General features: G+C 41.9%; 1 protein-coding gene across 3 annotated transcripts in view; it reads right to left on the reverse strand.

The window, feature by feature from the left end:
- The window catches only part of LRFN5 (leucine rich repeat and fibronectin type III domain containing 5), a 1,003,469-nt gene that overhangs the window by 361,008 nt on the left and 628,004 nt on the right, over window positions 1-14,457 (reverse strand). For 2 of the 3 annotated variants that reach the window (XM_085626948.1, XM_085626947.1), the window contains one exon: window positions 6,535-8,269. In XM_085626948.1, the coding sequence (XP_085483074.1) occupies window positions 7,327-8,269 (943 nt within the window). In that variant the 3' untranslated portion in view covers window positions 6,535-7,326. Of the gene's footprint in view, window positions 1-6,534; window positions 8,270-14,457 lie in introns of those variants that run through there. The other variant, XM_085626949.1, reaches the window with a different exon arrangement.

Raw genomic sequence — 14,457 nt, forward strand, 5'->3', positions numbered from 1 at the left:
AGAGCTATGGGGTACATCATGTAGTATGATGTGGGATGTTGTGAAACCGGCGTGGTTGCGCAGGAACCACCTTTATACTATTCACAGAGCGTACTACTCTCCCCTTCGCCTCTCTAAATTTACTCAGGGGAATATGGTGATGTGTGCTAGGTGTGGTCTCTTGGCTGCCTCGGATATTCACATGTTTTACGAGTGCCCTTTTTAGTCGCAGTTCTGGGAAGCTATTTGCAAAATTCTGTCAACCTCAGTGGACTTCAACATAATATTGGATCCTCAGTTAGTGATCTTTGGAATTTTAGAGGGGGTCTCCACATTGGCGAAAAAGTTAGTCTTCTATGCTATACTACTTGCCAGAAGGGAGATATGCAAGAAGTGGAAGGACTCTTCACCTCCTTCTGTCAATGAATGGTTTGCTTCTGCCTTGCAAGTCTCCTAGCTGGACTTGGCCAGATTAGGGAATCCCGACAAAAGATCTTTTTGGCGCCTCTTAAAATGGGATCATTGAGAGACTGTTTTTTTTTTTTTTTTTTTTCCCCCAGGTCCAATGATTAAGCCATCTATCCCATTTCTGGGTATAAGCAATGCCTTGATACTTTCTTCAGTATTCTGGCGGATTTTCAAAATCCTTTGTAAGGTTACGCTATGCTGATCGCAGGTATGTCAAGCACTATTGCTATGGGACGAGGTCCTCGCTCCATGTTTTGTCCCTTCCAGTTGGCATGTACTGAGGTAGCATATCGCTTGTTAACCTATCGATCACACATATAGAACCTTGGTGGCGTATGAAGACAAAAAATAAATTTTAAAAAAAAAACAATCTTCCTTTACACATGTCCATATACAAAGCCATCTATCTTTCTCAAAGGTACTGAATATTTGGATTTTTCCAAGTGCTTTCTTCATGTCATGTTCATTAGATATATGAACTTAGTGAAATGAAAGCAGAAAGTGTCAAGAGGCCATATAAATGGTTTAAGTGCACTTTAAAATTCCAAATTGACGTATCACACTTCATGTACCTTAACCAACCTTTTGGCTAACTCAAATATTTAGAACAGTGTCGAGTGTCAGGTTTGTTTGAGGCAGGGATAGAGAAAATGTTTAATAGCATACCTAGTGAATAAGGCTTCTATCATTTCACTTGAATACCTGCCTGCCAAAGAATGATACTGTTATACACTGTGAGTATATTACATAGAGATCAATGCAATCCATGCATTTTAGTCTCGGATAAATCTTTGAACATTTGCGATCCACAAAAAAGACTATGGGGCATATCAACAAGGCGACGATAAAAAACTTATCAACGCTTTTGCGTCCGTTTTCAGCCGAAAAGCGGCGATAATTTTATCGCTATATCAGCAAGGTCACGCTATCGCGTGAATCCTTGCCTTAGCGCTCTTTCCCGTAACACCCACCTTTGCATCTCTAATGAGATGCAAAGTGGGCGTTACGTCCCAAAATGACTGGAGAAATGTCGCTAACCGACATTTATCAATGGGCACGCTAACAAGCATAGCGATAAGAAAAGTAGCGCTAACCTTGGTTATCGCTACTTTCCTTACGCCTGCTTTTCCTTTGACTAAACAATGTTAGTCAATGGGTGGTGGATTATAGGGCTGAGACCACCCAGCCCTATCAACAAGGATATGGCCGTTTTCCATGGAACATCGCTGGAAAACCAGCGATGTTCCATGGAAAACATCGCTATCACAGGAATAATTATCGCCATTGCGCTATGCGTTGGTAGTACAGCACTAGAATGGCCATAATTATTGGCGATAGCCGGCGATAAAATTCCTCACACTAAGGGCGGCCAGCGATAATTATCGCTGCCGCTTGTTGATATGCCCCTACGTTTTAAACCCACCCTCTGCACAGCTATTTTTGCATTCATTTGTGTACTTTTGAGTCATCTGAATGTCAGAGTGTATGGTCCTTGACAAGACAGCCCTACCAAAGGCCAGCAGTGAAATAATTAGAGCTTGTGATGTTATTTGTAGGAAGTCAGGTTGCAGAAAATTCTTAATTTATTTCACATCCTGCAAGTAATACATAAGCCTGGGCGTAGTTCATGGAGTTCCGCTACGCCGAACTCCGCGCAGTGCAAAAACAACTCTGCTGCACTACGCGAAGCTCCGCGAGCAGCGGAGTGCATTAGATAAATGCCAGTTCGTGGTGATTTTCAATGCCAGGTGCTTGTCCGCACTGTGCAATCATCGCAAACGGCAACATGCACAGTACAAGCAGGCGCTGCTTCCTTTCTGCCCCTCGAGTAGATTTTTACTCAAGCGACAGCTTTTCTCAACACAAACGAACGGTTTCTCAACGCGAGCAGTGGCGAGCATATGCGACCACTCTCAATGAGAAATCTGAACGCCCGCATTGAGAAATCCCTCCTGGAGGTTGATTTTCCACACTCGTGCTTGCCAACTTGATGTTGACGATTGCGAACAAGGAAACATCTCGCCGGGAGGTGGAGTTTCCTCGCTCGTGCTCACCAACTTGACGTTTGCTAACGCGAGCAAGGAAAAAAACTCCGCTCCACAATGCGAAGTGGAGTTTTTCGGAACTCTGCAAGCTTCGCGTAACGCGTAACGCGGAGTGTGGAAAACTCTGCAAACTCCGTGAGCGGAGCGGAGTTCACCGCCCAGACCTAGTAATACAAAGCCAGTCTAGTAATTTTGGCTCTAAGAGATAACATAGAAAGAGAGATGTCCAGTGTGACTCCAAGGGATGAGACTGTTTGTGAAAGAAAGGGAGAGAATTTGGTAATATTTAGAAGCTGCAGTCCGTCAGTTTTAAGAAACTTTTAAGCTTAGAAGACAACAAGGTGAATTGCTTTGATTGCTTTATCAATGAAACTCAGATCTTTAAAAAATGATGCCCTCTTCGGAATAGAAAATGGAAGTTGAATGATTACGTTACGAAATCAAATTCACAATTTTACCATTGCAAATTCAATATATTTTCGTTTGTATGCTCCCATTCTCCACGCACGTTAGTGTTCTTCCTTGGGGTGCAGAACCTCCCACAGTACCTCTCATTTGCTGTGCAATTTTTTGAACATTTCGAATGTGTTTGACATAAGTTGTGAATTTCAGATTCCCTAAATTTAACGACTAATATATACAAACGTGTTACCCCCTAAAGCCCTTTCTTCCCCTTTTTCTAACTCTAATTTCCGAAGAACTACTAAAACCGGTTGATACCAACCCATGCAAATCAAGCTTTCTGGGACATTTTCTAAATTCATAGTAATCTTGGCATAAATCTGTTTGCAGTTTTTGCTATAGTGTTGAACAAAATTTTTTATAGGAGGTAAAATGTAAATGCATCTTTTTTGACTCCCTGTTTGGAACAGAACTGCAGAAAAATTAGAATGCTTGACCCTAGCCGCTAAGACGAAGCGAGGGCCAAATTTTGCACTAATCGTTTGATGGGGATCCGCATTCTAGGAAAATCATAAAATACCTTTAAACTAACACACAACACACACACTCATATCGTTTGTCATAGGAAACTGGGAATGTGAGGATGCACTTAACATTGAAAGATTGGAAGAACCCTTTATCGTGGATCACTAATAACTTTAACTCTGCTTGCCAAAGCACATAGAAACTTATGATAAAACTATAAAGTGTAAGTATGCGTCTGTGTATTTTCTTTTCACATAATATACATCACGTTGGGAAAAGCCAGGATCATCTAAACATGCCATAAAAGAACTCTGTTGCTGTATGAAATTTTTAAGTGAAATATTTCAAATGAATTTGTGTGTTGATTCTCTTCCTCTGTAGCAGTCAGTCCATTTGTAATTTAGGTCACATCTGGACAAAGCGCTACAAAGAACAATTAAGGCACAATTGCTCAAGGAACAGTAAGACAATACAATAATATACCAGCTTCCAGAAATGCATGACTCCTATTTCATGAAATTCAAAAATATGTTTTAAAATATCAAAAGTGATGGAATTCGATTTGAGACCTTGGGGCAGATGTACAAGAAAGTGACGCATCTGTAGAGATGCGTCACTTTCCCTGCGCCACCATGCAAAACCCTTGCGTCACCATGGATGCGCCGTATTTACAATACGGCGAACCATGGCGCAAGGATTGACAGATGCGTCAGAAATTCTGACACAACTATTGACGGAAAAGAGTTGTGTCGCAAGCATGGTGCAACTCCAGGCGTAAGGTTTTGACGCAGTGGCGTCCTATAAGTCACGCAGTGAAATCTTGTAGATTTCACTGCGTCACTTTTATGAGGCTTTCCTACGAGGGAACGCCTACCCTGCATACATTATACCTGAAGCAGGTATAATGTCACGCAGGGCTTTACAACGTGACGCATCTCCCTAGATGCGTCACGTTGTAAATGGGACGCAACCTTTACGCCGCCGATGCGTCACAAAAGTGACGCAATAACAGCACAAAAGTGACTCAAGGGGCTTGTAAATCTGCCCCCTTATGTTTAAGTTTCCTTTGTATGATAAATTAAGGGGCAGATTTATGTTGCCTGGCGCATCTCTGCAAATCAGCAGGGATGCACCAGGAAAGATGCGGCACGCAAGTTTACCCTTGCGCCACCCATGTTGCGCCACATTTACAATGCGGCGCATCATGGTGCAGGAATAAACAGATGCGTGTCGCATCTGGGGCGTAAAGTTGGCGCAGTGCTGAAGTAGTGTTGCGTGCGACACGCAACTCCAGCACTCTTCCAACTTGCCCTATCTGTAACGTGGTGTGTCAAGCCTTACGCCTGCTTCAAGCAGGCGCAGGGTTTTGACGCATCAGCGCTGGAAAAGTGACTCAGTGAATTCTTGTAGATTTCACTGAGTCACTTTTCAGGGGAGTTCCTGCGATGGAACGCCCACCCCTCCGTAGAAACGCCCACATGAAACCTGACACAGGTTTCACGTGGCGCAGGGCTTTACACCGTGACGCATCTCCATAGATGCGTCACGATGTAAATAGGGCGCAATGTGGCGCTGGGTTTACACTGCCGCTGCCTCACAAAAGTGACGCAACGGCAGTGTAAAAGTGGCGCAAGTCCAACATAAATCTGCCCCTAAGTGTCTTCTACTAGGTGGGATCCTATGTTCTGTGAGAGCTTGGGGAATATTTAATTTGAGGAATTTCACAGGTTAGGCCGCAGTCCACAAGCATATTCTAAGGCATCCATGTGGCTCGTGGAGGCAAGTATAACGTCAGCAAGTTTATATGTTCTCAAATGTATGCTTTGCTGTTATAGATTGACATTCTTGTCCAGTGCCAAGTGAAAAAAACACTCTAGTATACGTCCTACACAGCAAAGTCTAAACAAGGTTCACTACCTATATTATCTATCTAGGCTTTTCCCAAAATACCAAAATGAGGAGCTCTCAGGGTAAAATCAAGCAAATGACAAAAACGAGACAGTGGTGGAAAAATGCATATTCTAGTATCATCTATCTGTGCCTATTACTAAAGATAAAACCAATTCCTACTTCAAAATTGTACTTCTTTCACATCCTATTCAAAAAAAGGTTTGCTTCCCTAAAAAGCTCTCAATCTAAGCAGCATATGTTTTAACTTAATGTATTGTTAACTGATAACCAAACCATGTTTCTTTATCATTCTACTGTAGAGGAATCGGCTGTAACATAGGTGGCAGGGAGGGAACATGCGACTAAAGGTAGGTGAGACTGTCTACACTAACAAGAAAGAATACATCATCCGCATAAAAATGTGTACATTCACCAAAATGTAAAATTACAATCCTGACAGCAGTTGTATTTTGAGATATTTCTGGGAAAATTCAAGCCTCCAACAAATATTTACAGGATAGTCTGCATTCCCAAACCCGCCGTGTACTTACAGTGCGATTGTGTGATACCTTTCATGCTTGTCATTTTTAGAAATATAAAAGTCCCAACTTGGAAGGTAGGTCCCAACAATGAACTGTATCTCATTTTCCTAAAGATAATCTTGTGAGGGTGGGCTGGTTCTAAAATACTAGGGAGGATTTTTTTTAGTAAAACCTCTTTCCTGTACATTGAATATACTTTATCTAGAGAGGGAGGCTTTTAAGACAAAGGGCTTGATTTAGAGTATGGCTGATGAGTTACTCCATCACAAACGTGACCATAGTACATGTGCATTATATCCAATGCCATTCGCAAAGCAGTGAAAGAGATATCTGTCACGTTGTGATGGAGTAACCTACCTGCCAAACTCTAAATCACGCCCAAAGCATCTTTAATGTCTGCAGCTGATCCAACACACAGATCAACCACTGCATGTCTCTGCTGAGTCTTGTCCGTCCTTCCACGTGGCACTTACTACAACTTTTCCATGAATTGCAGAGTTAGGCTTCTAAATATTTAGTGGATTTGACTGAATATCCATGTGCTGTGAAAGTTATGCAAGCTAGTTCAGCCGGTGAAAACATAGCCACAATCCATCATAAAATGGTTCATTATCATTTTAATATTTCAAACAAAATAGTTTGTTACCCATGTAAAACATGTATTATTTTACATAAGAGCTCGGTCTAGTATGCTGAATTTTGTGGTAATGTATCAAGTACATCTGATAATTTCACTAATGCTGTTTTTCTGTGCAATGTCACAGTGGCCAAAGAATATTCTTTCGACAAACATTAAGCTCATGTTAAATTGAAAAACGAGGATTAATGGTGGCTGCTATAGCTGTGCTTAGAAACTCAACAATGAATGTCCTGTTTTGGAGTTATCTGTAGCATATTTGATCATACCTTCATACCAGCAATTCCTTAAGTAGACCGATTTAAATATCTATTGGAAACATTATTTATGTGAACACTGTCTGGGTATACGTATTGAATATTTTATTTTACACAACATAACAACACATAATTGTTGTTTTGTACAGCCATTTGCCTAAAAACAAAGGCAATACAATTGTCACCGAAAAGAAATTTACAGTCTGATCTTTTAAAAAATATGAGTTTTCTCATTTCTTCCAGAAGTGATTTGTTTTGTAAGCTAGAAGGGAATTGTATTTCCCATATGAAAGGCATTTTCTGAGAAAACCTTCTTTTTTCTGCTACTGCAGAACCAGGAAGCCAGTTCTAGAATAGGAGAAGGCACCGGTGCAGTGTCACGCGGTTCTCACAATTATATCTTTGAATGTTGCCTTCTTTTTTTTTAATATAAAAAATGTGAAATACTTGGCTTATACATAACCCTGCATATACAAGCCATAAACCAACAGTACAAGACTGGAATTCCAAATTCCAATTTTCTAGGACAGTGTTCTCAAACAATGATTTCCCTCCCCCTTATTTAAAAAACGAAAATCAAGTCACACAGTGCTTTCCAATATCCACTCAGAACTTGAGAAAGTCGCTTTTCCACTATCCATATCAGAATTGTCTGACTGAATAAGCATTCCATTCATAGACATGCTCCTTTTAGACCACAATCCACCCGTGTTCTGTGAGTTAACATAACAGTGGTATTCCATTAATTCTCCATTGAGGGAATACCTGCGTTTCGCTCTGGAGGACTGCGCCGGCAATGTTAGGAACTTACTTGGCTTTGATTGTGCTCGTTTATATTGGGACACCTCTTTGACAGAAGCAGGAGGATGGCTAGATAACTGCAGTGCAGTAGAGTTATTTCTGTTAGTATTTTGAGAATCAACATTTGGGGTGGCATCGTTCTGTGCTTCGTTGCTTGACTTTTGCCCAGTCTTTCGCTTCTGCTTTTGAGATGCAGATGTGTTAGAGGTCCAGGTATGAGGCAAAGCCGAGGTAGTGATCGACGAGCTCTGACTCGAGCATGAGTCTGACATGGGTGCCACATTGTCATTTGGAACTTTGCAGCACTGGGCGCTCTCCTCGGGTGCCACAGCCTGTTTTGAACCAGACTGAGCCATCGATCCTCCACAGCCCTGGCTCTGCGCACCATTGGTTTGTGAGTACACATTGCTGACCTTGGTGACTTTGTGGTGTCCATTGTTGTTGCAAACTTTGTAGCGGATCATGAGGATAATGATGAAAACCAACACAGATGCAACAATGATCCCACCAATTATAATGATCATAGTTCCTCCCAAAAACTGAGATTGCATGAAGTGGCAGCGGACATAATCCTGGTCTGTGGTGAACTGGATGCAACCGACAACCCTTGTGGCGGTCAGAGAGGTGATGCCATCATCATAGATCGCCAGGACACATAAGTCATACACCGTTCCAGCTGCCAAATTATTCACTAGAAACGTCTTGCTTGTCGGAGGTATCATTCTAGGAAACAAAACAAGTATTTTATTAAGTTCTTCAGTTATATTCCTTCATGGACCTCAAAGATATGAAGATCATATTAACACATGACTGATACGTGTACATTGTATCTGCAGCACATCTTAATTTCCACTTTCAAAACCAATATGCTTAATCAATCATTGGTTATTGTAATTTGTCTTTGCTAATTATGTTTAATAGATGTGTAGCCCATCAAAATGTAGGAAAATAAGTAGCCCACGCAATGCCAACAACAGAGAACAGAACAAGCTTAATGACATTCAGTTTAGCAGCAACAAACAACAAACATACTGTAGTGACTGCACTTCTCACTTCCTTCCCCATAGTCTCCTGCCTAGCCCTGTAGAATGTTGACATCATGATGATGTAATAGAATGTTGCAGTACTCTAGGATTTCAGTTGAGAGTTAGGGTTGAGCTGGTACCATACTGCTCCTGGTGGGGTTTTATTTCCTTCAATTTTACTTAATGAATGTACTCTTTTCCTGTACCATCTACTTAAAATAAATATGCTTTATCAACTACCTGGATTCAGTGATCATCCTTCACTACACTTATTTTGGCGACTTGGCTGATTGGCCAGAATGCTGCTTTTTCCACTCACTTGTAAATTCTAATGAGATGCCTGCATAGCTCTACTCTAAACAGAATTAATGTTTGGAAGAATAGTTACATTCCTACCCTAAAGTCAAACTCAAATTACATTATGTCTTCCATTTCTACCTTGAGCAGTATTTTCCTGCAAACATTTATGTAGAATCGAGAAGTGTTTGTAGCAGAAAATCACAAAGAGTCTTATTACCATGCAAAAGTTAGGTATTTCTGTTAACAGTTTTGTTTTCCACCTATTCACAATCTAGCTAAAATCAAACAGTGAGGTTAATGAGAAAGTCCTCCTATCGCAAAACGTAGTTGTTTCTTCTGTCATGCCCTGGTTTACATGTTTATGTAAATAAGATATTTTTTTGCTGAGGCTTATTGTGAGAATTCAACCTTTCTTCCTTGTATGTTGTTTTGCTATTGAAATATAGTTAGAAAACACCATCTAATGCCACCACGCTCAAAGATTATATATCACATCGTTATTATGTTTACAGCCTCATAGTTTGAGAAGATTAAAGATGTTGTGAGCTGGAAACACATGAAAAGAAAAACCTAGATTTTTTTTATCACACTATTATGAACTTGCAACTGTTTCATAGTGCTTAGAAATCAATGGATTATTAGTGCACTGTATACATGTCTTTAGTCCTTAATTCAGCTGTAGCCGGTGTATATTTGGTTCTTAAGAGATTTCTATATTAGTCACTGACTACCAGACAGAATCACACACTCCAAAACGGTACGTGTCATGTCATGTTCTTGTAAATATCCCAAGATATCCTACTTGTTTTACTAACACTACCAATCTTTCACATAGTATAGTAAATGGAACAAACCGCTAATCCTCTCATTCATGCACACCCCATCTTGTGCAATGCAAACCAGACCCAACTATATTTTAAGTTTGTACTCAGAAAACCTTAATACTTGTGAATCTCTGGTACCATGTTAAACCAAGACACACATAGCTTGTTTTGCTGATGCCTTTAAAATGTTTTTTTAATCAAACAAAAAATGTTTTGAAAGCCACATTGCTGTTTGGGCTTAATTTGATAAAAAAAAGTCAATATTACACATAAAGGGACAGAACAGGCACCAAACTACTTGAACCCACACGTTGACCCAACACCCAAGTGATGCCTTTCCAGTCCTGGACTCCAGGCGGTTGTGTTAAATGACTTCCAAAAAAGAGACTAAAGGGCCGACTAATATGACGGTGGGACTTCCACCAACAGCCTGTCGGTGGCGGTCCCACTGCCATCGGAATTGGTGGGCAGATGGTTCGCAGTCAGCAAGACTGACCACCATGCATCCGATGGGCTCCTTGAGCCCGCCGGTGCAGCAGAGGGGGTTGTATTCCCTACCATGGTGGTGGTGCCTGCCAGGCACCACCGTAGGGATTACAATTCCCTTTCCGCCCACCTTTTCATTGCGGTTAACCTGCCATGAAAAGGCAGGCAGAAAGGGACTTTGGGGGCCCGTAGAAGGCCATCCTTCAGCCCCTGGCCCTCTGATATGGGCACTGGGAGGCACCTATGGTTAGAAAACCAATAACACTTATGATGCCCCCCTACATATACTTGCACCATGTGGCCGCCACTGTGGTGGTGGGTCCATCATAATGCCTATGTCAAGACTGTGACAGCCTGTAGGGCAGTGCCATTTCCGATAGGGTGGTGGGCAAACATAAGTCCGCCTGCCATCCTAATCATCCCCCAAGTACCTGATTAAGATTTCGGCAGACAGGTTACTCCGTCATAAGGGTGACTAATATCCCATCTGCCAAAATATAAATCCCTTAGGATATTATGGGATTTATATTTCAGCGGATGGGATATCCATCAATGTTGTGACGGAGTAACCCATCTGCCGAAATTTAAATCAGGCCCTAAGTCTGAATGCAGAAATCTGAAATGCTACCTGCTTGGTCACAGCCTGCAGACTTGACCTGCTGAACTTTACCTCTTGTGAAGATTTTCTTCAAAATTTCTTCTAAGTCCGAAGGTAGGAGCTGACCGGTCCTAATACACTTCTTGTATTGGACCCGACTTCCATTGCGGTCCTTGACCTAGTCTTGCACGACAAGATGTCCGGGATTGGTGCTTTGATCTTTTAAGTGCTAGTTTTTACCTTAACCTTTAAAAATTCATGACTCGCGTTCTATTAATTTGCTTTTTGTTATTTCGGTGTCAAATAATTTATTACAATTTTCTCTATTTTCCTAAGTTGGTGTGGGATTTTTCTGGTGCTGAATATTCACTTTATTACTGTTTGTGTACTGCATGAACACCTTATTGCCTCTAAGTTAAGCGTGACTGCTTTTGTGCCAATATACCGGAAGGTTTAGCACAGGTTAACTTGGTGACCTGTGTGGTTCATCCTGGCAGGGACTGTGGCTGTTGCTTGAACAGCGGTCACCCGTTATTCAACCAAAAACCCAATTTCTCACAACAACTAAAGAAAATACTCATGTTTAATGCCATTATTTAAAAATTATTTTAAATTCTGAGTAGGGTTTCAATGCTGACAAATTACCTCCTCATGTGTTGGAAGGTAGGTCATTGGGAGGGGTAGGCAGGCACCTAACAACAGCAATAAGGTCCCCAAAATAGTACTGGGTCCCCAAAAGGGTCTATATAAATTAGTCCCTTGCTCAACCTTTGATAGCTGTCAGGAGCAATAAGGTTAAACTTTGGAGACAGGCATGTTCACCATTTAAAAAACAGTACAGTAAAAACGTAAGACACAACACACAGAAAGATCCCACACCAATTTATAAAAATTGGAAATATTGTTATCTTTAAAATGAGAGCCAAAAAATCAGAAGCCATTGTAAGGAACCAGAGATATGAAACCAATAGCGCCACTTCTGGACATCTGGTTGCACTTGACCAGGACAAAGTCAAAGTTTGAGACTGACCCAAATTGGAGCCCTGCTTGGATACTCCCCGCGGGACGCCTCGGTCAAAAGTTTACCTTCACACTTAGAAACGTTTCTGGAGCTTCTTCTGTCGGGCGCCCTCGATGCTCTCAACCAGTCCGGATTCAGTGAGGGTTCGCTGGCAAGACTTTCTGTGATCTCCTGGTCACACCCTGGAAGTCGGTCCTCTGTAGCTCTTCAGTGGGATGAACCTGGAATCCGGGCAGGGTCACGGTTGAAGGTGGCTGGCATGTCCTTCACAGTCAAGTTGGTCCCCCTATGGAGCTCTTTCGAAAAACAAAAACTTTCCCAAACTTCTAGAGGTCCTTCCAGAATGTCTCCTGGTGGGTTCCAAGGGTCTAAAACACAAATCCAAGGGTATGGAATCTCCAAGGTGGTCCTTGTCAGGCCTGGACTTAAATTCCCACAAGGCACATTGTCAACCCCTTAAAACAACACTGGACGCACTCCAAGAGGGGGACTATGGCAGGAGAAGGGTCAGTTAAGCTCTGTCAACCTGTAGCTGCTGGGACTCCACTCCTTACTCCTTCTTGAAGCAAGGCAAAGAGCCCTCAGAGCTGTAGCCCGAGATGGTGCAGCAGGCACAGTCTTCACTAGTCAGGCTCCTTGATGCAGATTCCAGCAGGACAATCTTCCTTCTTCTTGTATTTTCAAGTGGCAGAACTGAGAGGCTCTGCAACTTTCACATATTTATCCACTGTTCTCTGGCAACAAGCGTGGGAGCCCCCCTGTTCAATGAGGCACAGGGCATCACCCCAAAGCATGACAAATTCCTCCAAAGTGTGGCATAGTCTTGTCCCAGAAAGCACTATTCCCTCAAAATCCACCATGGCTGAATGAAATTCCATCACAGGAGCAAAAGCTAACTAAACCAAACTCAAAGTGTGGCTTATTTCCATAAACTCCCCCACTCACATCTGTGAGTTCCTTCCTAACGCCTCCCATCTGTCAAGGAGTGGCTTACAGACTTGCTTGACCTGTTCTTCCTTGGAAGCTGAGGCTTTATTGTCCATCCCCCTGCTCTGGCATTCCTGGACCCACAGAGCTCCCTCCATCAGATAGCCTCCGCTTGGCCAGGCAACTTATCACCTAATAAAGGCAGCTTGGCTAATCCCTTCAGGGCTGACTACTCAGGGAAGACTGCAAGAGGCTGGAATTTGGCTTACGAAATACCATTTTGTCAAGTCTTTGAATGATATTTTTTGCAATCTCCTAGCAATATTTATGCATCCATAACATATTGCCATGTTAGCCTTTGAGGCCAACTATCTTCAAGGGGAAAATGAAATGTGCAATTTCTTCCTCATCAGAGTTTATAAAATCTCTTTTATACAGCCCCTGCTCATAATTACACAACCCCCACCCCTGTAACTCATAGGGGAGACCTGGGGGTTCCTAAGATGCAAAAACTATTTTGGTTATGACTTAACAGTGCCCACAGCATCAGCATCGACTTTGTAATGAACTTCCTACACTGGGGAACAATAAAATGAGCAGCTTTCACTTACCTGGGTTGATAAAAAAAATATTTTATAGTGACCTTGCTTATAGTTATAAGACTCTCCACCCCTGGGTCGCCTAGAGGAGACCCTGACAATACCCACAATGTAAGAATAAGGTAGATTATCACTTTTAAAGTGCCCATACCACCAAAGTCGAGTTTGCAGGGAATGTTACTTTAAAAACACTGCTGCAACACAGGGCTGGTTTTAAAATGACTTCAGGCTATCAGTAGTGCACACGTGCAAGTGAAACAAAGGCTTCTGGCCTCAAAACTGCCATGCCATATTATATACTAGGGATTTATAGGTAGTTTGTATCCTAATCCCTATTATCTACTAGGGACTTGAAGGTGGGTCAAGCCAATAATAAGTGTACCTCAATGTATGTGTTTGTGTTTAACATAGCACTCGCCCTGGGCCTGGCTAGCAGAGCCCAGGACATCAGTCAGAGTGAGCTACCACCAGTTCCAATCAGCATACCTAATCAGGGTGAGCAGGCCAAAAAGGGTGACTTATTAACAACATGGAAAAGGAAGATTTGGAGGCCTATTCAAAAAGATATTTAGACTAAATAAAGTAGCACTCCTGTCCTGTCGTACTGTTTGACATACTCTCACATGCCTTCGTGATTTAGCCGCAAAATATCTAAAATGAGAATACAATGGGTAGTCAGGCAGGGAATACAGCAAACACACAAGTGGTGATGGGAGAAATGCTTTCCAATAGTCTAACCACTGGCATGTAAGAGCGTGTACAACTGTGCTCCTATTTGCTGCACTCATAAATGCTTTATGACTCTTCCCGTAGGAGTTTTTGCTAATTAAAATGGGAGAATAAAGGATGAGTACTTTCCAACCCATATCTTTGTAAAGACACCAATGGACCAAGATCTACACTTCTTCAAAACTGCTAACCCCATTAAGAGTATGGATGAAACAGAAATTGAGAAAACATCTTTAAAAAGTAAATTCCTATAATTTGGCTCAAAGTTTACATAGCTCCCATATCCCTCTCCAAGATGAAGGCTCTGGGACGAGCAAAGCTTTCTGATACATAAAAAGAAACTTTAAACTCATGTCTTTGGCCACTCTTCTTCCACTTTGCATTTAGGGTTAAGATCACTTC

The sequence above is a fragment of the Triturus cristatus genome, chromosome 9, assembly GCF_964204655.1.
Source record: "Triturus cristatus chromosome 9, aTriCri1.1, whole genome shotgun sequence".
NCBI classification, from domain to species: Eukaryota; Metazoa; Chordata; class Amphibia; order Caudata; family Salamandridae; genus Triturus; species Triturus cristatus.